The 24,732-nt window shown below is 48.4% G+C and overlaps 10 protein-coding genes across 10 annotated transcripts; 5 read left to right on the top strand and 5 right to left on the bottom strand.

Moving 5' to 3' along the window:
- Window positions 1-23: 23 nt before the first annotated feature.
- On the top strand, window positions 24-194 carry PSV08DRAFT_355045 (uncharacterized protein; the record flags this gene model as incomplete). The annotated part of the gene is made up of 1 exon (XM_066092889.1): window positions 24-194. The coding sequence occupies one exon, from the start codon at window positions 24-26 to the stop codon at window positions 192-194; it is 171 nt and encodes a 56-aa protein (XP_065948320.1).
- A 643-nt stretch (window positions 195-837) lies between these two features.
- Window positions 838-1,167, bottom strand: PSV08DRAFT_186731 (uncharacterized protein; the record flags this gene model as incomplete). The annotated part of the gene is made up of 1 exon (XM_066091935.1): window positions 838-1,167. The coding sequence occupies one exon, from the start codon at window positions 1,165-1,167 to the stop codon at window positions 838-840; it is 330 nt and encodes a 109-aa protein (XP_065948321.1).
- A 787-nt stretch (window positions 1,168-1,954) lies between these two features.
- PSV08DRAFT_187045 (uncharacterized protein) lies at window positions 1,955-2,716 on the top strand (the record flags this gene model as incomplete). The annotated part of the gene is made up of 1 exon (XM_014221442.1): window positions 1,955-2,716. The coding sequence occupies one exon, from the start codon at window positions 1,955-1,957 to the stop codon at window positions 2,714-2,716; it is 762 nt and encodes a 253-aa protein (XP_014076917.1).
- Window positions 2,717-4,380: 1,664 nt separating this feature from the next.
- PSV08DRAFT_326128 (uncharacterized protein) lies at window positions 4,381-5,188 on the bottom strand. Its single transcript, XM_014221441.1, has one exon. It carries the CDS (start codon window positions 4,933-4,935, stop codon window positions 4,720-4,722), a length of 216 nt encoding a protein of 71 aa, XP_014076916.2. The 5' UTR covers window positions 4,936-5,188; the 3' UTR covers window positions 4,381-4,719.
- Window positions 5,189-5,908: 720 nt separating this feature from the next.
- On the bottom strand, window positions 5,909-7,796 carry PSV08DRAFT_229107 (uncharacterized protein; the record flags this gene model as incomplete). Its single annotated transcript, XM_014221440.2, has 3 exons — window positions 5,909-6,459; window positions 6,511-6,676; window positions 7,154-7,796. The coding sequence occupies 3 exons, from the start codon at window positions 7,794-7,796 to the stop codon at window positions 6,228-6,230; spliced, it is 1,041 nt and encodes a 346-aa protein (XP_014076915.1). The 3' UTR covers window positions 5,909-6,227.
- An 802-nt stretch (window positions 7,797-8,598) lies between these two features.
- Window positions 8,599-9,491, top strand: PSV08DRAFT_187064 (uncharacterized protein; the record flags this gene model as incomplete). The annotated part of the gene is made up of 2 exons (XM_014221439.1): window positions 8,599-8,901; window positions 8,952-9,491. 2 exons carry the CDS (start codon window positions 8,599-8,601, stop codon window positions 9,489-9,491), a joined length of 843 nt encoding a protein of 280 aa, XP_014076914.1.
- A 1,701-nt stretch (window positions 9,492-11,192) lies between these two features.
- PSV08DRAFT_379874 (uncharacterized protein) lies at window positions 11,193-15,593 on the top strand (the record flags this gene model as incomplete). The annotated part of the gene is made up of 5 exons (XM_066093372.1): window positions 11,193-11,211; window positions 12,603-12,903; window positions 12,954-14,525; window positions 14,585-15,322; window positions 15,375-15,593. 5 exons carry the CDS (start codon window positions 11,193-11,195, stop codon window positions 15,583-15,585), a joined length of 2,841 nt encoding a protein of 946 aa, XP_065948322.1. The 3' UTR covers window positions 15,586-15,593.
- An 832-nt stretch (window positions 15,594-16,425) lies between these two features.
- Window positions 16,426-17,969, bottom strand: PSV08DRAFT_373611 (uncharacterized protein; the record flags this gene model as incomplete). The annotated part of the gene is made up of 2 exons (XM_066093241.1): window positions 16,426-16,613; window positions 16,679-17,969. The coding sequence occupies 2 exons, from the start codon at window positions 17,967-17,969 to the stop codon at window positions 16,426-16,428; spliced, it is 1,479 nt and encodes a 492-aa protein (XP_065948323.1).
- Window positions 17,970-19,456: 1,487 nt separating this feature from the next.
- Window positions 19,457-21,509, top strand: PSV08DRAFT_373612 (uncharacterized protein; the record flags this gene model as incomplete). Its single annotated transcript, XM_014221435.1, has 3 exons — window positions 19,457-19,896; window positions 19,953-20,073; window positions 20,160-21,509. 3 exons carry the CDS (start codon window positions 19,457-19,459, stop codon window positions 21,507-21,509), a joined length of 1,911 nt encoding a protein of 636 aa, XP_014076910.1.
- A 1,929-nt stretch (window positions 21,510-23,438) lies between these two features.
- Window positions 23,439-24,664, bottom strand: PSV08DRAFT_186454 (uncharacterized protein; the record flags this gene model as incomplete). Its single annotated transcript, XM_014221434.1, has 2 exons — window positions 23,439-24,184; window positions 24,244-24,664. 2 exons carry the CDS (start codon window positions 24,662-24,664, stop codon window positions 23,439-23,441), a joined length of 1,167 nt encoding a protein of 388 aa, XP_014076909.1.
- Window positions 24,665-24,732: the final 68 nt, after the last annotated feature.

The following is a 24,732-nucleotide window of genomic DNA, read 5'->3' on the forward strand; positions in this document are numbered from 1 at the left end:
CACTGTATTTTCTCGAACCAGCCATGGCGCGGCCCAATCGTTCTTACGGCTGGCCCTCGTACCCAGCCGCTCTACCTACACAGTTGCCGCAAGAACCAGACTGGCTCGAAGCCACACTCGCCGCCGACCCCCAAGCCCAGCTCGTCGCATTGAATCGACAAATGGATGATGAAGCATACAAAATAAAACGCTGATGGCAGCAAGCTATGTTAGCAGCATTCCACTAGGCATTGACTGCCACTGCCTTCTGTATTGGACATCATGATACATTCCTTTGTGGTCTTGGATGATCCTCGCTGTCTCGCGCTATGGAAGTTGCTCTAGATACATACTATCTTCTCTGCACCACGGTTTACACCTTACTGGTCCATATCTCATTTGTGCGCGCTATATCCTAATATAAGCTCGCTGGTTCGCGAAAATTGCTTAGAAGTGGCTGCCCGCCGAACTTCTTGAGGTGGTGTGCTTGTTTATACCGTGTACTCGTCGTATACACATCAACGAGGGCACAGTATACGGCCTTTCTACACTACTTAACCCATCCGTAACCTAGAAGCAGCTTCGAGTGATGTAAGGTGAAGTATTAGATATGCGAGGGGAGATCAAAGAACAGATTATCATGGGGCTAAGTAAGTATTCGTTACTTATGGCGACTTTAGTAACATTGCGTAGGCGGCCCTCTACGAGCTATGGTATGGCCTACGCATTCACCCTTTGGACACCGCTCTATAAACTAGAAGCAAAGAATTGCTTAAGAATTATGTGGATGGCTTCCTGAGGAACGGGAATTGGAAGGCTAATTCTCTTGAGACTAGGGGAAATGGTTGCGCCTGCAGCCTATGTATGTGGAGATGTGCGAAACTGCACTGGGTGGGCGGATTTGTTAAGAGAAGGCGATACATTCGTGAAATGTACTGGAATTTTGATAATAAGGCGGCCAGATAGTGAAAGGACCTGCTTGAGAGTGATAAGAGCTGGGTGACGCTGGTGGGTACCAAGCGTGGCGAAGATACGGAGGGCCACAATGTACTCGAAATGGTGAGGGACTCTAGGAACCGCCCTTACTGCATTCGCAAAGATTTTGCTGGTAAATTTGACCCCCAAGCAGTGGACTTGGGTAGGAGGAATGCCACTTGGAGCGTTAGCTGATCTCTGCTGTCGGAGCATTCAAGGAATGTTGGTAGAAAGGAGGCCTTGTACTAGGTTGCATACCTACCTGTGTATGGCATAATTGAGATCAATTATGTACTCGTAGGGCGCCTTCAATGTGCATGGCTGTACACTGTTGGCGCATGCAACTATACTTGGGTGTTTGGCCAAGCTATATGTTTCGACAACGATTTCCAGTATGAGATTCTTGAGCTCAACTCTTGGGACATGATAACTTTGATTCTGAGCTCTATAAGAAGCTGAATAGCGAAACACTTTCCGATGTGCATGTGTATAGGAACATCTACGAGCGCTTACGCGCCGCTGCTCAGGTCGATGAACCACAGCTGACCTTGTGACAACGTCGGCTGGATGGGCATTGAGTGAAAGTGGTCGTGGACATTGGAGGTATAAATACGCTTTCTTTTTCGAAGTGAAGACGGATTCTTCATCTATTTAGTCCTGCGAGAGCCTATCACGCACTTGTACGATCTCACAGCGTTGATTCAAGTCTGCTGCTATTTTTTCTATCGTCTGCTCATACGCCTGTTCCAAGTCTTTTTCTCGAGACCGTGCATTATATATCAGCATCTTCTGAGGCTGATCAACCAATCATTTCATACTAGCCATCTCACCAGCTTGCTCCGTTTGCGCGCGCACGCGTCGTTAAGTCGCTGAGAAAGCAGCGTTTGCCTAGCAGCCCACCTCTGCGCCCGTCCCTTCTCTATCCACTAACCCACCCAATCTCACTGTGCTCCAGTAACGGCACCAATTACAACAGAAACAACTCCAAGAATTTCTCACGATGAAACTGGAAGATCTCATTCATCGCTACGTACCTAGCCACGAGCTACCCGAGGTCAGTAGCGCATTTCTATTCTCTTCTGCGCACGCTCTTACTAAAATGTTGATTATTCAGGATACAGCACTCATTGACGAACCGCCCCAATTCCAGGTCACTGGCTATCGTTGCAGGGTCGCCGGCCCCGAAGGCTTTCCATTCGAATATTTCCGTCTTGTTCACACATTCGATGTGCCCCAGTTCACCATACGAGTTGGGCTGTTTATGTTTCATCCGGCATCTCGCCCACCTTTCCCTTACACTGGCGATTCATGTTGGACTATGCCTACCGAGGGAGTAAAGGAATTCATGAGCGCCAATTCTGAGTTGCCAATGGTTGTGTTCGGTGATCAAGAGATGCCTCACATGGTTTTGTGCGGGCTGCTGTGCGACCCCAAGAGCGAGGAACCCAAATTTGCTCTTACGGCCGAGGGTTATCCAATCCTTCGGCTATTCACTGTTGCTGCTGACAAGAACGGTCGAATGTTTCACCCTGATACACATCTGAAGCATGGTATTCAGTATGAGGGCGTTGAGATTTACTCTTGGGGAGACGTCACGTTTCTTCTGAATGTTTGCGACGAGGTAACGGATGATTCTGTTACCCATGCATCTATCTACAAGGCCATATACAGGCGATTGCGCAAAATTGCCAACAGCGCGTGCCTCCAGACCCGCTTGGCAGTCTCCACTGGACAGACGTCAGGTAGCGTACTTAAGCGCTAGGCGGCAGCAGTTTCAAGCAAAGTCGATTGGGTGTACATGATCATAGCTTTATGGATTGATGATTGTTGCGGAGTTTGTATTCACAAGCTAGTTGCGAGATTAGTAGGTAGTCAATTAGAGAAGTTGCACAAGGCATGTACCGGGAAGATAAGAGCTAAGGTAAGTGTTTGTCTAGGTTCTGGTTTGGCACCCCAATGCACCACGGAAAGTTGAGCTCTACCGTCTGTGGGTATGTTATGCCATCCATGAAAGATATTCAGGGATGGCTCAACATGACCATCAGCTATCCAGTGCGCCTGATCAGGATAAGTACTATGGTAGTAGTAGAAAAGAAGCAAAACTAACATATCTACTAATGTCAGCAGCACAGTAAAATTTGAAGCTTAATCCATCTGCACTATACAGCTCGGCTGCAACATTTTCTTCGCTAGATGAAGGTATTTCAGTCCTAAAGAGCATGCAACGGCGGGCCCAAAGACTAGAGTCACCTGTACAGGTATACTGCAAAGACCAAGTCTCGAGACCTGATTCTTCTTACCATTTGCATGCCTTCTTACTGGCATTTACGGCGGATAGGTTAGACTACGTGCTGCAATGGTGAGATATATATCTTGCGCAGTAGATTTTAGCGATTGTAATCGTTTCTATCTTCCATACATGTAACACGGTAACACCCTCGTAGGTAAAAGTATCTATGCTGCATAATGCTCTTAATTCGATTAGTTTCACATGAATATTGTAATCTCGGTGTGCTTTTATATGGATTTGTTCGTGTCGAAATGATACCTACTTACCTACTTACGACTTCAGTCTTCTAGCGTCCTCTGCTTCCTTTTATCTATACGGTGAAGTAGACTAACTAGGGAACATAAAGGGAAAATGCCTGGAATATACATGTACTTAGACAAGGATGCACTTGATGCAAGGTGTGAATAAAATGATATAACTGCAACAAGCTATGGGACTCTAAGTTGCAAGCTCCGAACGAGTGGCTGAGGTGCTTAACCGCAATCCCTTCGCCATCAAAAAACTACAGAAAATACTACCCCACTACATACAGCCCTTGGTGATTGCGCCTTTCCCTCGAACGCAGTTGCAACAACGTTTGCACCACACAGTGTGTAGGAATCTTCCTGCCCCACTTGACCCACCAAGCATAGCGTCAGCATGTCAGCAGACGAGCAGTAAGCAGTAAATACGCAGCTTGGGCATTACCTTTGGCAAAGCGTGAGACTAGACTGCAACTTGCAGTGGCCTTCGGACTTGAATGACATAGATGACAGGAAGTTGTCGAACTCTCAATTTGGCTAACGAATAGTTATTGTGCTTTTTACACATACATCATAATTAGTAATTTAAGCCTACTTTAAATTACAATTGTGTAAACACCTTCTCTCCAGATGTGCGAAGACACCTGCTTCATCTCAATAATGCGCTTCACGAGTTATACGACCACCACCATCAATTTTATCTATAGCAACGCATTTATCACTTCTATATACATCTAGATATTCGACAGAATCATCCAAGCCTGCTCACCAGCTGTAGGGACTGGTCTGTGAACTGATTTGGGTGTGATCGCCACACAGTCTGGTACCTCCGTTTCTGATGGACCAGTCAGCAGTGCTGACATAACTTAGAGCATCGAGCTAGCTGGATAAAGGTAAGCTCAAATAAACCAATCACCTGACGTCTGCTACCTAAATACTGGATAGGCATCACAGTGATAACGACGACCCACAAGGTCAATTGATGGCAAATCTGTGAAACGACTTTACGTCTATGGTCTCTCTGTAGTACATAAAAGTTTCGCGTCCGAAGAAGAAGTTCCAGATGACTGAGTAGCAGACGTGTCGGGACCATCAGCCAAAGCAGCACGACATGGCCGCAAAACACTCTCACTGGTTCATTGAAGTCCAGTCGGTCTTCTGTCAACTCTGAGAACCACACAGGAATGCCGCTTCGACCGGCCTGAAGAAGCTCCAACCACACCTCTTGGTCGTTCAAGCATGCCCACAGCTGCAGCAGCTTTGTTGCCAGCTTGCTTTGCTACTTGGCGTGCTCCAGCGAGATGTTCCATGTAGAGTACAGCGCTCGGTCTTCGTACGACAGCTGCAGCCGAAGCCACAATGCCTTACACAGCTGCAGATAGTCGGTAAAGCTCGTCGATGCCTGGTCCAGGTAGACACCAACCGTGACAAGAGCAAGCGGTAGGCCATCTAGCTCGTCAACTAATCTCTGAGCGTCAGGGCTTTGCTATTATTTCAGCGTTAACTACAGTAAGTCCCACCAAGTAATACTTACCAGTGCTCATTCCATCCCGCCTCGATGCCTGTGACAGTATTTCCAGGTTATGTTTGATGTCCTGCAGCTTCCTTATTGCTGTAGGGTGTCATAGCTGTAGCTGGAACGACAGTGTCGTGATCAGCCCCCCCGCTTCCTGATGTGCTTGCGGGAAAAAATTGGCCGGATGTCGAAGGTGACTGGCTCATCTCGCTCTGGCAGCTTCGGCGCGTCGTAGTTGTCGAAAATGGTTAGCCACCGGTTGTTTCCAGCACTGTTTGACCGCTTCTGCCGCCTCGTCGAGACTGCCGCCGTCAGCCATGGCCCTCAGATACACCGACAACGGATGCTCGCGGTAGATGCGGTCTGCTGCAGCAGCATAGCGTTGCTTCAGTGTGTCGTCTTGCGAGAGCTGTCATGCTGGAGCTCTTGATCGATCGCGTCGAGCTGCTCCTATTGACCGACGAAGCGCTCCATGCGCTTCACCTCTGACACGCTGAACTGGGCAGCGAACGATGCCACGACCTCGCTGGAGCGGACTGTAGAGGGCTAATCACTACTTGGCGCTATTGTCTTTGCTGACACGACTGTCAATACAGTCTTCACATCCGCGCCTACCTTGCCCTCTGTGTGCCACCATCCGCTGATTGTATCGCTTGCATGTGCAACCATCAGAGAAGGCGGCGGTAGGCCGCCTTGTACCCAGTATCTGATTTCGACTCGAACTTTACCGTGTGGATGTGGTCCTCGTGTATCGCGATCTGCTCACCGTTTGCCGCGCTCGGCACCACAGCCGACACTCGAGGCACGACCTAGTAGCGCTATTAGCAGCTGCCATGGGTAAACGATCTGATCTAGACAAACCAACTTTGACCGCCCTCGCACGGTCGGCGCAGCAGCCGGTCGTCTGCCGCGACAAACACGGACGCCATGTTGGCAGTGAGCTTGTTCAGTGCGGCTCCGCTTTCGCTTTAGTGGAGTATATGCATAAACAGGATGCAGTGCGTCGACAACTTGGCAGTGCGATGCTCTTTGAGGGCGCCTCGGCCGACGGTGTTTGAGGGGATGAGAGTCAGCACTCATCGATCCGCTGTCTCTACGTTTTAGTAGTCCTGCTCCCACTCACGCGGTTGACGATAATACCGCCCAGGTTGTGCGCCACGAAGATGATCTGCCACTTGATCGGTTGATGCGACTTAGGTGTTTTGTCTTGTAACCACCCTGCCCACTACATGCCTCTGTCAACTGTCTCTCCAGACACAGGTCTGACATCAGCGTCCACGTATGGTCGGTCATACAAGTACTCGCACCTCACTCGCGACCTATTATGTGTGTTTGTATCGTAGCCCCAGCTGAGTATGCGCGCTCGCGGCAAGTCGTGCGGCAGCAGGTCGCGCAGCCAGTACACGCCGTTCCCCGTCTTCTCGCGATGCCTATTGAGGTCGTGGACCGCGACAATGCTAGGCTTATGTCAGTTGTTGAATGTGCGGCCAGGAAGCAAGAAGGTATACTCGACAATTGGGTTGGTGCCTTCACAGACTGCCTGCAAGCCTTGTAGAATTGCACGAGTTGCTTGTGTTGGTAACGAGGCCGTGGACGTAGGCGTGATCTTTGTAAGCTGCTTGATAGTTATCTTGTTGCGACACAGTTTGCAGTAGGATGATGATATTCTGATGACTGGGTCAGTCAGCACCATTATGATCGTTACCGAATGTATTAAAACTAGATCGATTGCTTAATTAGGCTTAGCTCCATCCGTTGCACAGCCCCACTATGAATACTTTCGTACCCCCGGATAGATAACGTAATTAGTTAGTTAGCTAATTATTGATGACACTAATGACTGGTGCTAAATCGTGAGCGAAACCTATTGGGGTCTGACATCTTTCTCCATGTGCCAGAAAACCTGGTGGTCTGGAATGAGCCAATGAAATACAAAATCGCGCGGGGATGACTGCTAGCTTTGCATTCTTATTGACTAGTTACTAACTAACTAGTTCCCGCACACACGGAGGGACTTTGTCAGTTGCGTAAAACATGTTCCCAACTAACAAAATATTGGAATGCATAGTTAACGCTAGATAGTATGTATTACATAAAGGAAAGAGCGATTGTTTCTATTAAATGTTTCAGGTGTCTACCTCTATTTCTCACTGTTCATGACTTGTGCTGTAGCCAGCCATCGTGTATCACGTTCTGCTGTTACGGTTGTGTTTACACATGTGGTTAAGAAATCGTGCCATCCGCTTTTCCCTCTTGTGGCCAGCCCGTCTCGAACGGAGCCGGTGCACTGCGTGCTGAGAAACCATGCCGCACTCCCAAAACTTTTCTCGTCGTTGCAGTTGGCTAGACGTAGTACTGCATCGAGACCTGCGTCCCCTCCAGCGGCTTCGGCCTTGGCGACAGCGTCGGGGCCAGCGACGCTTTCCGCATAGGATTTGACGAAAGAGGGCATTGCCATCATTCGGGTGCCCTGTCCCGGTCTGCCTGGATAGTGATTTCTATTGTACTTGAAATCGTCTGATTCGAAAAGCATGTAAGCCACTAACCCAACCCTTTCGCCCAGCGAAGAGATCCCATATGTTTCGAAGGCCTTGTTGATAGCCCTTGCTGCCCGTGTTGCATCTGCACATTCTTCGGGGAATGCTGCATCTTCGCAAGACTCTGTTTTTGGTGCTATTTCACGGAGAACCTGGCCAGACAGGGCTTTAAACTCGTCGTCGTCTCTGGATTGAGGTAAAGAGGCTGCGTAAAGTGCAAAGACGCCGAGAATCAGCGTGAGTACGCGATGTCGCATGATAAAGAATGTGTATCAAAGAACGTGTGGAGAACGCCTGCGTCGCTCAATTGCAAACAGCTTCGATGAAACGAGTGTGTCTTAATAAGAAGGAATGTCGGTGGGATGGACCTCTCTGTCTAGCAAAGATCGCTGTGGTAGACTCCTAGAGGCTGTCATGGCGATATTAATAAAGAGTCTACTCAGTGCACACCTGGTGTCATGTCAGCATAAGCATGTAAGCGTTGTAAGCATTGCAAGTGCATGCTTCATTCATGCTCTCGCTAGCTACAGAGATGAACACGTTATTGTACGCAAGTTAACGTCTTGATGTTTTTTGCTTTGTTCTTTACAATTATGGGTTCTTCGAAAATCTCACTTAGTGTAACCTTGGAAAGATAGACACTTGTATAATTGCAGATTCCGCTTTACGCGTGTGGCTTTGCTATTATTGTACGTGGGTATGTGTCCCGCCTGACCGGTGTCCATGGGATTGTACTTTTATCTAGGGAAATTCATGTTTTGGAACCACCATACAATAGTTGGCCTTTTGGAAGAAATTCGCCTCATAGTACACAATGAAAATGCAGCGGCGAGAGAAACGGATTTAGAACCCTTTATCAAGCGCTGGATTAGGCATTGCCGTGATGGTTTGAATTTAGCTTTTACATAGATGATTGCCACTATAACAAGTGTGATTACATGCTGTTGTTGGCTTGACATGAATCTCTGTACTGTGATTGGGAATAAATTAAGAACGTCAACGTCACTATATCTCACTGGATATACTCACAGATAGTGCTACACCTGGAAACATAGCACCATGTCGGAAGCATTGCAGCATCTTCAAGCGATGCTGAAGCCGCCGCATTCCTTAGTACCAACTGTTGCAGATACGTCACATATCCAACGCCTGTTCCATAAATGGGAAAAAGAAGCAAGAGGAAAAGGACTGAGTTATTCTTCATGGCTGGCTCTCATGACCGCAACAGTGATTGGCGCGAGCTCCGAGGCGTCGATGACGGCGCTCTATCATCATGCAACAGCATCCATGGACCTGAAAGACAGCATCGTCATTGCGGAATTCATGCGGGAAATTGGCTTGAAAGGTATAGCTGTTGTCAGCGTACGTACAGATAAGCCTGATATGGGTAAGGCCCTGCTGATCGCGACTAGCTTCCGCAAATCATGGACATGCTCGATGAATTCCGTGCTTCTCTACCTTCAGCCGTTATATCGTCCCTCAACACAAGGTCATCATCCTTTGCAAATTCCGATAATATCAATTCCATCAAAGAGCAGGGTGAAAAGCTGTGGAATGCTATTCACCATCCGAATGGAGGCAAGATTGAGCGTAGGTTGGCAAACGCTCACCCAGACCTTGGCAACTATATCAGATACCATGTCTACGGTGGATTGCTATCACGGGATTACGCTGTAACAGTCGGACGTATCACGATAAGTCTCTGTGCTATTGCGTGTTTGCGGGCAAGTCGGCCATTTAGTCGACAACTAGCAGGTCATGTTCATGCTCTGAAGAAGACGTGGAACGACGGATCTTGGATATCCGATCCGAATGCTGGCTCGCAGGAAGGGGTGAGGTGGCTCACCAGTGACGAAGGCTGCATATGGGTACTGGAAGTGGTGGACGACCTTGTCTTGGCAATAAAGAATGGACGTACAGCCAGCCCCATAATGAAAGCATCAAGGCTATGATGCAAGAAAGCAGCGTTCCGGTCATCCGTCAGCATTATGTACCGTACTGACAAAAAACTAGCATATGGGAATAGGTTGATAGGCGGGAAATCCTAAATTGACGTTTTTATTCTCTTGCATGGGACCTGGTACATGGCGATACAGCCTACTTCACACTACACGACCACTGCAATGATATAATGAGTCCAATCCTTCAAATTGCGAACGTACGATTGTTTTAGTCTGTTTGGCTTAATCAATAGTGTCGCCACTCGTTTTGCTGTGTTTTATGTATATGACGATATTATACATTGACGTATCTAAATAGTCCCAAGCCAAAGTGGTTGAGGTGATGAATAATTCAGTAGCTTCGTTAATACCCATGTGCCAGGGAGTATCTAAAGTAATGAGAGACGCCTATTTAGTTAGCTCTTTCTTTCAGGTATATTCCGTTCTATGAATAGCTTGCAGATTACCCAGTACAGTCTCTAAGAAAATACAAACTAAATAGCTATGCAAACGCCCCTTGTAACTCATTACCTGGCGTCAACGTTCACACTAAGAGATGATGCTTGAGTAAGCAGCAATCTGCGAATGACCCCAAAACACAGCTCAAGCTAGCCCGATTCCTCAATAGCGAGGCGGCAGCACCTTTTTACTTGTATGGTGTAGTATGTGTATATGGAGGCTCTGGTAGCAGGACTTTGTCATATACCCAGAACGGTAAGACCAGGATGCCACAGTTTTGTTCTCCAACGACGCTTCCCTATGTATTGAGAATACTCCAGGACCTATGCGTCAGCGCAAGGTATAAGGAACTGCTTAACTGCGCGCCATAGACTGGACCTACGTGTGTGTGGGGGGCCCAACGTTCTACGATGTTCGTACTGCTCGCGGTATGGCAGGTGATTTGTTGTTCCACGCTCCTGAAAGTGTTCTGGGATCATGCTTGCAATCTATTCGGCAACAGCCTAAACCCCGTGCGCGGTGGTCTGGTGGCAAGTCGTTTCAGGTATTTACCTGCCGGAATGGCGAGACAGACTTGCTTTTGTTGAAGTAAAGTCCTGCGCTTGGGGCGTTGTTGTAGTTTAGCTTCTACCAGGCGTTCTCGCATGCACTAATTTTCAGGGCAAACATTTACACCGTTGGGTTCATATTTACAGCTAGAGCAGCATCTATTCAAGAAAGGAAAGCGGGTCGCATTGTAACAGGGCGAGGCGTGTAACGGATTTGCAAGGCCCTGGTTCGCAAGTGGCGCCGCTTGGCGTCGGACACGCCAAACACAAATGGTGTGCGCCAAGACAGGAAGCAGGCACGTGCACACTCATCCTAGTCTCCAAGCCCCAATTCCCCAACACCTCAACAGACGACCAAGCTTCAAGTCACATTTTGCGCTATGAGCGACCCTTTTGCCATCGGTAGGAATGCCAAGGTCAAAGAGGCACGGACCCGTTCCGACTATGACGAGTTCCAGTGGCACTTGTTCTATGTGCGCATTTCCATGAGAGTACTTTTGCTGCTTTTTAGACTGACTCTAGCTGCAGAAGATAACTAAGGGCGAAGTGGATGCGCTTCCCCAGGATGAATGTTATTATCATTTCAAGACAATACCAGAGCAGAAAATGGAACAGATATTAGCTAGCACGCAAAGCAAGCTACGTGAGAAATCCATCCCTGAGATTAAACAAGATGTGTTCGATTGGCGTGTGGCGCGGCTGATCCATGAGCGACGAAAGTGTGCGTATGCATTCAAGGGAGTGGAGTAGTTACATACCGCTGACCGCCCATAACGATAGGTCGCGACAATGAGGGCAAGTCGCAGCCAACCACATCTTAGGCTATTAGGTGGGTACGGGTTCCATCAGTGGAGGAGGTACGTACATACATACAAGGATGCAGGCCAGTGAAGGGAGAAGCGTGCTTGATGCATCGCAAGCCATAGGGGGTCAGGGTCCTGAAAATTGGGGTGCGACTATTCGCTAGGTGCGGCCCCTTTCTAAGCCAGCGACGCAGAAGGAGCAGCGCTGGGTTTGGCTAATCCAATAGGCGTCGCCAACCGCTGAAGCGGCAATGCACATGTCAGCTCACTTGTCACACCTAGTCCCACTGAGATTTGTCCGTGCCGTAGCGTAGGCGCTTGCATGTTGACCAGCTAGCAGCCCCCCACAAAAGCATCCTGCAGGCGCATCACAGAGCAGGCAGGAGGCGACTGTAGTACATGCACTCTGCTGTGATGTCGTGCTTCGATAAAAAGAAAGCCATTCCAGCCATCTGGATGGTGCGAATGCGTCATTAAAACAGATCTCGCATGAAGCGACACGTCGTTCTACAACCGATTGTGCCACAGGGTTCACAGCAGGTACTAGCTGAATGCATATAGTTGTACACCTGCTTACTATGCTGCACTATCTTCTTTTGCATTAATGCAGTGCGCTCTCACTGGAAGCCTCTCCCTCTCTACAAACAACCCTACCTCGGCTCCTGCGTATTTCTTTTCTTATTGATGCAGCGCAGGCACAAGCGACACAACCTCTTCATGGATCCGCAGTCTGAGAGGCTCCACGAACGAGGACCCTGCCATCCCTTGGCCCGGAATCGCTGACCACCCGAAATTCTTGCTTTGTTATTCGCTCAATGTTGCGGGGGATGGTCGCCTAACATTACATCGCTCAGTTCTTGTGTTGGCTCAATACATTACGCCATCACTTTACCTCACTCGCTTCCTGTGCCGCATCGAAACGCTTCCTTGTATCCGACAAAGGCACGGGTTGCTGCATCATGCAATATCTCAGGACCCACCCACCCTGACGGACGATTAATTATACTTTGCGATATACTACCAACTGTCTCTGTGCATCACTTTGACTGCCCTCTCCGTATCAGCATTAGTCGCATAGGCTCACTGCTAAATACATCATCTCTCAACTATTGCTTCGGGGACACATACACCATACAATATGGAACGTTCATTTCTCCCACCATTTTCTGCAGAGCAAGGTGAATTGGAGAATTATTCAGGTGCGGAAAACGTTTCAACAGCTCCACCAGAGAAAATATCCCTACCCCTTCCCTATGGGCTCAACCAAAGATCAATCCAAGAATGCGTCGGTTATACGAACGGCTATCACACAGCACATCCACCGGAATGTGGGGATGGATATCATTATGACATACGTTCAGCGGCCCCAGGAAATGGATTACAGCCACTGCCTACTCATGAACAACCCAATCTAAGATCGGCCGAACGATCCGTGCCTTATAGCAATTATAGCAACAGTGGCGCGGCACAGCAAATACCAAGGAAGCAGGTCCGAGCCACGCAAGCTTGCAACCACTGTCGTTCGCGAAAGCAAAAGTGTGACGAAGCTCGACCGTGCCAGTTCTGCAGAGAGAACAACTTTGACTGCCAGTACAAAGATGTCCCACCACCAAAGTGCGTCGCCTCCACTTCACATTTGGTCACCCCCCGCTGACGCTTCCCAGGCAAGATAGAAGCATGATGCAGCTTCAAGAGAGCGTCAACAACATATCGGATGTTCTGTCACAGCTTGTGGATCAGTTCAACACGTGGAAACAGGGTGTCGAGAGCAGACTTCCACCGACGCGAAACGACATCATGTCCAATCACGCTTCTCCCGAGGCCTCGTTCTCTACAACCCAGAGAGATCAGAGCACATCCAGATGGCCAACACCTGCTCAAGGAGGACGGGGCCAAATGGCTCGTGTACACAGTAACCTCAAGATGGAATCACCAGTTGTCCCTCATTCGAGCACGTTGTCGCCTTTGGGCACCCATGCCTCTGCTCCTATCAAGCAGGAGTCGCAGCTTGCTCCTCCTCCACAGCAACCCGCGACACCTGCCGAAAGTGTGAGGACCGAACGTAGCCACGCTGCCGAGACCGGCCCTGAAGAACAGACCGGCCTCCAAGGAGACCACACTACCCCTGCACACAAACTGCTCGAAGAGTGGACTCAAATGAACATCTTTTATCAAGGTATTCCATACCTAAAACGACTAATCGACAATGGCCGCGAAGTGTCAGATTACCCGATGCAGTTGGAGCAGGACCGTGGTTTGCTGCGCGTTTGGGGGGTTGGCGAGGGCCAAGACCTAAACGACGGCGCCCAAGGCCCTGGTAGTAGCCCCGAGAGCAGCAACGATTCCGAAGCCGCATCTCCAGCACCTGGCAAAGATGGCTTGTGGGGTCATCCGCCTTACGACCACCAAAGCCCCTCTGAGCCCAGCAGCACACCGCGCGAAAGCTACCAGAGTGGTCTTGGCCCAGACGGCCGCCCTGACTTCCGTCGTCATGTCATGTTTGATCTGCTCAAGTCGTACATGGACAGCATGCACATGTTCCATCCGTTCATGAACGAGGTTAAGCTCAAGCGCATGTTCAGAGAGTTCAGCGATCAGTACAGTCCCGAATCGCGAGGCGCAAGTGTTAGATCACCTGCTGTAAATGGAGTGCACCAGCTCAATCCCGGCGTCAAGCGAAAGCGCTCAGCTAGCGGATTGGACGGGTTGCCATCGGCTCGAGGCGAGATTGAACGCTCATTGCGCAACGCCATTGTTCTACTTGTTCTTGCCTTGGGCAAGGTCTGCTCATACACAGACCCGTTGCCTGCACCGCAAAACGACCGCAATCCTTACATTCACTCGGAGCATGGCTACATCCGCAACTCTCCAAATGCCAATGGCAGCTTCGCCAGTGAAGCGTCTGAAGACAGCTGTCCGCGAAACATTGACATTCTCCCTGGCATGGCCTACTACGCCTATGCGACTGACATCCTCGGAAATCAGCAGGGTGGAAACACAACCGCCCATGCGCAAGCCATGCTTTTGGCCGCGCTCTATCTCAGTCAGTTCGCACGAGTATTAGAGAGCTGGAGTTGGATCAACAACGCATGCCGGATCGCTCTGGTACTGATCAAAGCCGACTACACTAAGCTCCTTCGTGTGAATAACGAGAAAAGACAATTCTGGAGTCCCAAGGAACGATATCGATTGAACCTGGTCATGTGTGTTTACTGGACAGCACTACAACTCGAATCGTAAGTCGCTTCTACTGTCCAAATTCAGATCCCAACACCCGCTAACAGATTTTTTTTAGTGATATTCTGGCGGAGATGAGCAACCTGCCACCCTCTGGTATCTCCGCCCATCAGAGTGACATTATGTACCCTGAAGGTGTCAACGAGACCTGGATCCAAGAGGACAGCAGCTCCACGCAACCAGAGGACATCACTTCGGGCCCGCGGAACGATCTGATGATGAAGCTTTACTCTACGCAGACGTTCCTACGAGTGATCCTGAATGTGGCACACAACGCCTTGTACGGACCCAGCGGACGAATGAGCTTCGACCCCACTAGTGTCAAGGAAGTGGCTTATCACGCGCTCACACACGTGGGTGTCTTGGAAAACTGGAGGAAACTACTTTCACCCGAGCTTGCCTGGGACGACAGCGAGTACCCCTCGACCGATCTCAACATTGCCCGTGTTCGCGCCAAGTACTATGGTGGCCTCTACATGATGTTGCGACCGTATCTCAAGCTCGCGAGTCATGTTTTGGGAGTCCCGGTCCCACCTCCAGGGAGCACGAGCGCCTCTCAGCACAACTCGCCGTCCCCATACGGACAGCCCCTTACAAACAGGAACGTGCAGATGGTCGAACTGAGCGAGGACAAACAGAAGATTATCAAGGTCGCTTGCCAATGCATCAACAGCGCGATCCGCAGCACAATCGCATTCGATCGCGTGGGTGAAGAGCCTGGTAGCAAATACCAGTATTTCACCCCAACGCGCAAGAAGAGGCTCGTTGTTACAAACATATTTGGTACACTTCACGCGTAAGTCTATGGCTCTTCTGATCTTCTCTACAGCCCCACTAACGCAGCATAGACAATTCGGAAACATGCTTGTCCTCGCCTCAGTGTACAAGTCCAAACTCTATCCTCTTCTCCCAAGCGATACCTGGCTCACCAAATCCACACTCTCCGCCCTATTTAAGCGCACCATTAACGTCATTGAAGACGTTGCGCCAAACTCGCCCATCCTGCGCATGGACCTCGAAATCCTCAGGAATGTTCAGCGGCAACAGGGTCTGGAGTAAGATTACAGAGACTTGAGGAGTGGTTGTGGCCAGAGGGCAATGTTTCTTTAGTTTTGCTGGATTTAGTATAGGCCAAACTTAGCTCCTGGCGCCTGTTGTTTACTCATTGCACTACACAGAAGTCTTTGTGTTTAATTAGAACCTCAGACGAGCCCATGGTCCTTGTGAGAGAACAGTACACTTTGTCTATCCGCTGAATCAATAAGATCTACGGAAAACGGAAGAGAACTTGTAGGGTGATAGCTCAACATCTCACTATTGCTTGAAATTATGGACCTAGGCAACTATGTCAATCGTCAGGGGACTCTCGAAACGCACACCGAACTCCCACTACTCCTCGTTTGGATCCAGGCCAGTACCAACCTCGGATATGGGTCGCATATTTCCGTGAAGCCGTTGACGAGTGGCAGCATGGGGCTCTTCTTCAGTCGTTTCCATGAACTCTGTGCCCGGCTCATAAATTATGTACGCATCTAGGTTGTTCACGACCGCGTAGCCGTCTCTGGGTTGATATGTTCGACAAGGCCGGTGCGATAGTTCAGTGATTCAAGAGAATGTAAGCGGTACTTCTAGAAAGGTACTCAGTTGCTGGCCACAGCCCAACCTGCCAGAATCGGGTATTGAAAAACATGACTTCGCATCTCTTCGTGCACGAAGACCCCCCTGAGAGCCGACATTGCCTATGATTGAGACAAAGAAGGAGTGCATTTTTCATGATGAAATCATGCGTCTCACTAATCTCAAACTTGGCATACGGTCACTGCTCATAGAAACGGTTCTTTTTCTTTCTGCTTCTTACACTAATCTCCAAAGATGCATATCAGACTCAGTGACACTCCATTACCCCCAGAGAGAAGATGTTATCAAATCTGGAAGTGCTTCGTGGAGCTGCTTAGTCTGTAACAGGTAACCGATTACGAGTTGCTTCAGATCATTGTATGAAGTTGTTCTGCCTTCCCATTTCTCTGCTTTTGGATCAAAGAAGGTTCTTGTTTTCCATTTCCCTCGGCCCCGTTCACACAGACTTTCTGCATCCATTTTTTCAGATTTTTAAGTTCTGACGCAAGGTGCACAAGAGCAGACTCCCACGTACCCTTTGAACGTCCGAAGTGGATATTTGAAAGCGTAAGATGGTGTAGGGTATCACTAATCGAATTCAGGAAGGATAACAGGGAGTGTTGATCTGTTACAATCCGGAGCCTTAATTCCCCAATCTTCGACCACGGTTTACTCCTAGCCAGTGAGGTTAGCAATGCTTTAGGTGCATCATGCTGGTTGCCAATAGTCTCGTCAAATCGGAGATCACCTTCCTCCAAGTGACCAAAGGTCAGAGATAGCTTTCGAAGCTTTTGGCAACAACAGAGGAATTCCAGGAAAGGCCCTGTTACTCTAGAAAGGCCTCCGTCATGCACTTTCTCACTGACTGAGCAATCGAGGCTAGAGATGTCTCTCAGAGCCTCTTTCATGGTGTCGAATTGTTGATTGTATTGAGTCAGATTCAGTAGTTCCTGTCCCATGTGCTGTTCTGCAGCCCTGACGTCGTTGTGTCCATGACCCTGCTGGAGGCGTTTCAGGTAGAGTAGGATCCAGAACAATGGCCCTCGTGTATGGAAAGTAATGGATTGAAGTTTAGAGATATGTTTTCTGGCCGATACCATAACGCTGAGTGCGACTGCCAAGTTCAAGGCCTCTATATCGTCATCTTCTTGGCTTTCGTACTCATCATCTTGAAATTCACGGTGTTTTCCTGGCAAAACGTCGACCCAGCGATCATCCCAAATGGTTCCAGGCTTATGTTTGAAAGAAGTGAGTTTTGTGAATTTCCTGCAAGCTTCAGATAGTCTTCCGATGACGCCATCCTTGAACGAGAGCTGCTCGCAATGATCAGAGTTTGTGTGATATAATCTTCTCAACAAAGATTTCAAGTTATCCTGCGTTTTATTTCGCTTGTCTTTGTATTGTTCGTAGAGGCTTTCATGCTCGGCTCGCGTGTATCGTGACCAGCCTTCATATGCTAACCAACCACCGTCATAACCGGCCGAGTAATAGTGGAAGGGCTTCTTCTCTTCCACATCAACGAAAAATCCCATCCATTCGTTAAAATCTATTATTTCGGGCATTCTCCTTGGTCTCTTAAGTTGCAAGGTTCTTACATTCTCGGCCAAGTGTTTGGATGAAGCGATTTGGATCAACTTCTCCATGCCGGCCTCGCTGAGATCAAAGGTTACCGTTTCGAAGCAACAAAGCGTGGCGATAGGTAAAAGTTCATGATTTACAAGCCGGAGCTTTTCCCTATCTTGTTGATCCAGGAGCTGGATCACCATTACCCAAATCTCAGTGGGTAAATCGACGGAGTGATGCGTGTTTCTGCGGGTGGAGGCCATTGTACTTGCTTCGGTTCTCTTCCAGGAAACAAGATATATTGGCTTCTTATTCTACCGTGTATATGGAGTGCAATAAACAAACTGCGTACTCGAAGTGGTGTGTGACAGTGGGTTGTTGTCGTTGTCGTACTCAAGGACAGCGGGTGTCAACTCGTCGTTTGCGATGGAGATAAGGCCAATAGTGGGTTTAGAAGGCCAAAGAAAGTGCGGTTTGAGACGCGTGCTGTAGGAAAGTCGAATTGGGTCTCTTGTCCTAATTATCCTGCCATAAAGAGGCGCCGAGTCCCTGCTGAAACCTTACTGGTCTTGGAATAGTAGATTGAGATAGGACTAAGCGAATGGTATGTGAAATGATCCAAGTTGGAGCTTGATCCTTCGTATGCAGCACCCTGAAAAAGGATTAGTTGTGTCACAGATGCAATTAAACTGATATGCAGGGGTGCGGCATGGCATTGAGTGGCGTTCGCTTCAGTTGAGGGGCCCAAACTGCAGACAAGCTGATGCCACCACCGTAAGAAGGGCATGCGTAACATCACAGATGAAATGTAAGGCGTATGGGTTGTTGTGTATCAGGAGAATCTTGGCATTGCCACTCTTCATATCCTTTCTTTCAGCGAAGTGTGTTCCGAGCATCGCCTTGAAATATGTGGCTCCACGAGAAAACCACGGGTTTCGTCATGATTGTACGCGAGGTGGTTCACAGGACAGTAACTGGGAACACCGATCCAAAGGGCATCTGCAGGAAGGTGAGACTTCCCAAGTCAGTGCCCCTGCTGATGAGTCATTGTCATTGTCATCACAATCTTAGGATTTTGCAAAGGGATATTGTAGCCAGTGCTCTGTTGCAAGCTATGACCCTTTAGGATAAATGACAACATAGGAGCTCGAGTGCCTTCCCGGCCCGTTTGTGTCGGTTCTGTACCTCTCCATATCCCTGCTTGCGTAGATATTGAAGGCCCTGAATATCCTTGTACAATTATCTCAATTGGAATCAGGCTGGAATTAGCCTTGTTAAGGCAAACAAGGCAAACAAGGCGGAAATGATGTTTGACTCGGTCAAGGAAATGAAGCCTTCTACAGAGCATTGTGTGACCAATAGCATCAGATCCACGTCACAATTCTTGTAAGTAAAAGCGCCCCTGTCTCACTAGAGCAGAGCATTCCTATCTCGCATTCGTTGAGCGTTCGATAAAATCGTTGAGCAACGATGAGTCTATTGGTATGTAGATGCAACGAGTACGGTTCACTTGATGCCGCCACAAGGGGTCCGCTTTCAGACCTAGCAGACGAAGGTGATATTCTTCAATATGTATACGCTGCAAAAATCTAACTCCTAGTTGCTGTTCATCGCCCTACCATTGCATGATTTATTTACTTGCTTCATGGCCGAACTGCAACGTACTTTGTCATTCGACTGAACAGTCATTCCGTCTTTCCACTTAACCTAATCTACTTCCGACACTTAACACCAGTCTTACTATCGCACAATGACTAGGCCCCAAAACATTGAATACGGTCCGCAACCATGGGGTGAGAAAGAATGGTGTTCAATCATCATAACGGAGGAACATGTGGCTATCCACAAGGTAATAGAATGCTTAGGTCTGAAACTGGCAAATCAGCCTGGTCGCAAAATCAAATTTGAACACGAAGATTGCTCCACTCTGGCTAAGAAGGTAGCTGATCTATCGAGGGAACTGGCTTTGGATCTGCAAAAGAAACCAAATACGTCATCTGAAACGTCGAATCTTTTGTTTGCTTTTGCGAAGAAGCAATCTTCTCTTAAAAATGAGCTCGAGAATTTGCTAAAGGAGCACGGTTCCCGGATTTGGGGCGAAAGTGTAGCTCGAAGTCACTTACTGGAGCCCGATCCGAGCACAAAATACACAGGAGATTTGTTTTACGAAAATGAAGGCCATAAAAACATGTAAGTATTACCTCTGGATTTGCGTAACATGTACACGTTCGCTGAGCTTTTGACAGTCTAGAAGAAAACATCCGCCGATGGATCATTTTAAAGACTTTTAACGCTATCAAAGGCGCGAAAAAGTCCAAGAAGCGAGATAACGATAAACAGATTACTGGTGGCAATAATGAGGGTCTTGTAAGTTACTTCCACGTCTGCATTGTCACCTACTTACTCTATTGGACATTCATTCTTTTACTAATGTCAAGGCTAACAAACTGAAGAAGCGGCAGATTAGCACCGTTTTAGCTAATCCTAATAATGATGGGAGATACTTGACAGCGGTAAAATGGCCGAGAACATTTTCAAGTACGCAGATGTCGACTCCAGGAAGCTCTGCCGCTGCCCGCACCGGAGGATTTACCGCAGTCAACTCCCTGCTATTTGCTGGAGAGACACCCAAAGACCAATTGCGGAAAGCTGCGTCGGGTTCTTCCCAGGAACTCCAGCGATGTATCTCTGGAAGTGTTTGTTGTCACAGCGATGGCTACAGTCATTCATGTGGACTCTGTCCGCCTGGTGCAGCGCCATCCCTGCCTGCCACTGACTCTCCACGCTCCGCAATACCAGCACCATATAAATCTGCTCCCGTAAACTACAGTTTGCCGCCATCTGCTTCGACCTGCTTCACGGATGGCGGATCAAGATATTCAAAGAACCACCCTCTAATTCACCAAGCTCAACACTCCCACACTACACAGACACAGTCACTACCACAAGGTGTACAGCAACAAATACTCCAAATCAGTCGACCGCATGACCGCCAGCAGATCCTGCCTCCATCTCATCCGCAATTTCAACACCAGCAGCCTGCACCTCTATCGCCTAATCCATATAACCCTTTAGTCTGTCACTTTGGACATTCTCTTGCGCCCCATCTCTGTAGTAAATTCAGCACCCCTCTTATGCACGCCGCAACTAATCAGCCAACTACGGCACTTGATTCGCAGCCAAAAAGTCCACCTTTTCTACATGATGCGGCCGCCTATAGTCCACAGCCGATTCCAATTCATGAAGCACCTCATCTCGCTCCAGCCATTTCCCGACAACAGGGCCCCCACCAGGATCTCTGTCTCCTACAAAGCAAAGCCACTGCTGGCCTTTCAGAACTTTTCTTCCCTCGGCATTCAATGCCTCCAGACGAATTAGCGCTCATCCGACTGCTACACTCACTCTGGTTCCACTGCGAGTCGCTGTTCCGCAGTGAGCTCGCCACTCACTACGGCCTCGTTTCCGAGATCCTGAATGCCTGGCTCCGCGAACGAGAAGCTATCGTTACATTACGCCACTCGATGGCTGCCAACCCGAGCGTCCCGAAAGCAGGGTTAGTTGATCGCATACTGGTGATGAACGAACTCCGGGCAATGCGACTCAGGTGGAAAAACATGAGTCCCATTGATGGCATGAGTCCGGAAGACCTGCTCTGCATGGCCTTCAAGGTCATAACTAACACTGAGGGAAGCGAGTATCTGTTCAAGGACGGGCTTGCAAAGCTGGAGCTTAGTGTGCTTGAGTTTCTAAGCAGCGATGATAACAAAATTATCTTGCAGAGGTTGGACACGAGAGCTATATAATTGAGCAGCAATGGCAATAACCCTGCTTCTACATAAGATTTACAACATGAATAACGCAATTTGCCATTTTCTTACGACTCTCTCTTTTGTTATATACATCTTTGTTGGATAATGGATTCTTTGGCTAACTATGATAGCGCGGGAGCGCGAGCATATAGGTGAAGAATTCGGTGGCTGGGCCCAGCCACCCAACGCATTACCTTCACCATTAGTATTTAACAATATCTTTATTCCAGATATACTAATGCACCCCAGCAAAACGTGGGTGGATGGTTTTTGTGCTGGCGTGAGCCGCTTGGCAATCTGTAACAAAACAGCATAGCATGTTTTCGCAACGACCATAAAAAAATTTGGCAGATACTAGCACTTTGAATACGTTTTGAACAATGGATAGTATTAGATTATGCATGATGTACGGGAAACCTCCACATGGCGTGTGTGTATTGATGGGGGATGTGTTTTACAATTGTCGAAGAGGTAATACTCAGAGAATGAGTTTTTTACATACAGGATTCTGGTTGTTAACAAAATTGAATATTTAGCACTAGAATGCCCACACGAATTGATGAAGATGTGGCGCAGAGAATCTAGAAGCTTGTCGTTAGCGACCACAAGTTTTGATTAATGCATCACTTCTTCCAAGACCCTGATATCTATATTTATATCACTGTCACACATAAAACCCAGATAAACCTAGTCTTTGTTTCGAAGACAATAGCAGGTAGTCTAAACTTTATTCAAAAACCAAGTTCGCTTGACCGGAGGAATCGAGGTGGGATTGGAGACAATTAGCTTTACCTTATTCTGTTACAAGTAGAGGCATCAGTTCTCCGCAGGAAGTGAGGGCTTCTAAGTACCTTATACATACCCATTTTCTAGGCTGATCACACAGAGAGAACAACCATGATAAGGCGTAAGGGGGGGGGGGTCGCAACGTAGGCAAGGAGTCTAAACTCCACAGCTTGGCTAGGATCAACCATCCTTACGCCTACCCCACAACAACCAAGACCTCAAGCCGCACATGCCACCTGCCTCTGCACATCCTGAAACATCCTGGGTTTTTCATGCTAACTGAGATAACAAGTAGTCCGTCTTCGATGATGACTAGCCATCAATCAACAGAGATATCTCCGGGGTGTAGGGAGGTTCTTCCACTGCCCACTCTTTCATAGCTCTTCCAAGACACGACTCTCATGAGATCCTTTGTGGTGTTTTGTCTTTTTATTTTCACCTTGGCCTCGTCGAAGGCTGCCAACACTCAGCAAGCATCACATGCTGATTTTTAACTTTATATACTGTGTGATAAGCGTGCGCCAATACATCAGAGGCTTTGATGATATTTCACGATTGTCTGCTATTTTTCGTGTTTGTCAGATGCTTAGTCTCTATCACGATTTGAACCGCTAATCCCAACTCAATTTTCTCTTTAACAGTCAGTTAGATCCACAAAACAGTGGCGTATCTTTTCCCAATACACCGCCTAGCAGGGGCTTGGTGTTGTTCTCTTGTCGCCCTCGCGGGAGCAATGGAATCCCACGTCCACGTTCTTGTGAACACTAGCTAGGTAGTCTGTAATACGATCTTCTCTCAACCTGCAGTCATCGCCCTAGTGTCTTGGAGATTGAGTGGCCTTTTAAACTGTACATAACGAAGTTGAAGCGAAGACAATTCGCTCTATTACAGAGCAGGCGATGCATCCATGCCATACTCTACACGTCTCTGGAACATCCATGAACAACAAAGTCAGAGTGAAGGTAGAGCACAGTTTTCGTAGCACATTCCGTGATCATCGCGAAGTAAGCTTGAGCCTATTTTATAATATTGAAGTATACGTAGCTACATCGATATCTAAACAAGGTTTGGGGCATGGCAGGTAGCAGAGATGCTACCTAGTGACGCAAGAGCATCTGCTTGAGACTATTGGTGTATCTAGAGGTTCCGCACTCGACCCAGCATCTCAAGAACGCGGTCTTTGAAATGCCCTTTCCCCCACTCAGTTATCCGGCCTAGACAATTAACAAGCTCCTCAGCGTGGCCTCTTATCGTGGTGCGCCATATCTTAAGATTAACCATGTGGAAACCGTCCTCGCGCCTGAAGTGCACCCATAGTTCGTGCACAGGTCCTTCAGTGACGACGGAGAAACATAACACCGGCACTAGAGGCAGATCTGCTGCCGTTGTCAACGGCGGTGCTTGAAGGTTGGTGCCGCGTGCTGCCTGGTAAGCCAGATCCTCCAGGATCGTCAACATACAGGCACCGCCAACAGCAGCCTGGTTTTGCGCCTTGGAGAGAGGAGCGATTGACTTTAGCTCTGCAATCATAAACGGAAACCGCATTCCCATCACAGCCGCATGAGGATCGCTCAAGATCAACTCGCGATCCTGGTAATCAATGAGCAGTCGCTGATGCTCTCGCGTGAATGCCTTGTGTGTGAGTCCCATCGTAATGTCTGGTTTTGGTGTCAATATGTCTGATGAGCTCTTCACATTCGTCCTAGCCGTTGACATAACTGAGTTGGAGTGTGAACATAGCGACATTGACTCAGAAGGGTCGAGGTCCGTGACCATAACAACACTGGCATCGATGCCAGGGGAATCGGTATGTGTTGGCTCCTTGGCTTCGTTCCGCGACTTGTCAAGTGATGATAGCCTTCCTATGAGCTGTGGATTCCAAACTATAACATAAAGTCAGTATTTCACTCAACGCGTTCTTGAGCAGGCATAGTAAGCTCACGTTTCTCGGACACGTTTGTTTCTAGCACACCTCCCGACAGTTCGGCCATGGTGCTCACAAGCTGATAGAGGTTACATTGCCAGTCGCCCTCGAGCGCACACTTGCTAGCGCTGTTCCTTGACTGGCTCCAGAATGTTTCTGCTAGATCAAGGAAACGTCGCTGCGATCCAAGCTGGTCTGGGATTGGCACTCGGTCTTCCCAAGACGTGGTACCAAGAACATGACGTACATACTCATCAACTTGAGGTGGAAGTTCAACTGCTTGATCAACATAAATACATGCAGATTGCATATTTTGTTGTCTATAGGCTTGCGGAGCGACTGTCTTGGTGGCCTTAGTAGCCTTGGTATATGGCGTACGTCTCTGATGTTTAGAGCTGTGATGAGTGCTAGAGGTCGTGCTCCGGGGTGTTGGAGCCATTAGTGGTTCGTATATAAGTCCGATGCCGTCAAGCCAGCGCCTGATAGATGCTGAAGTTTGCTCACCGG

Source organism: Bipolaris maydis (assembly GCF_028858645.1).
Source record: "Bipolaris maydis strain C4 unplaced genomic scaffold PSV08scaffold_13, whole genome shotgun sequence".
Lineage (NCBI taxonomy): Eukaryota > Fungi > Ascomycota > Dothideomycetes > Pleosporales > Pleosporaceae > Bipolaris > Bipolaris maydis.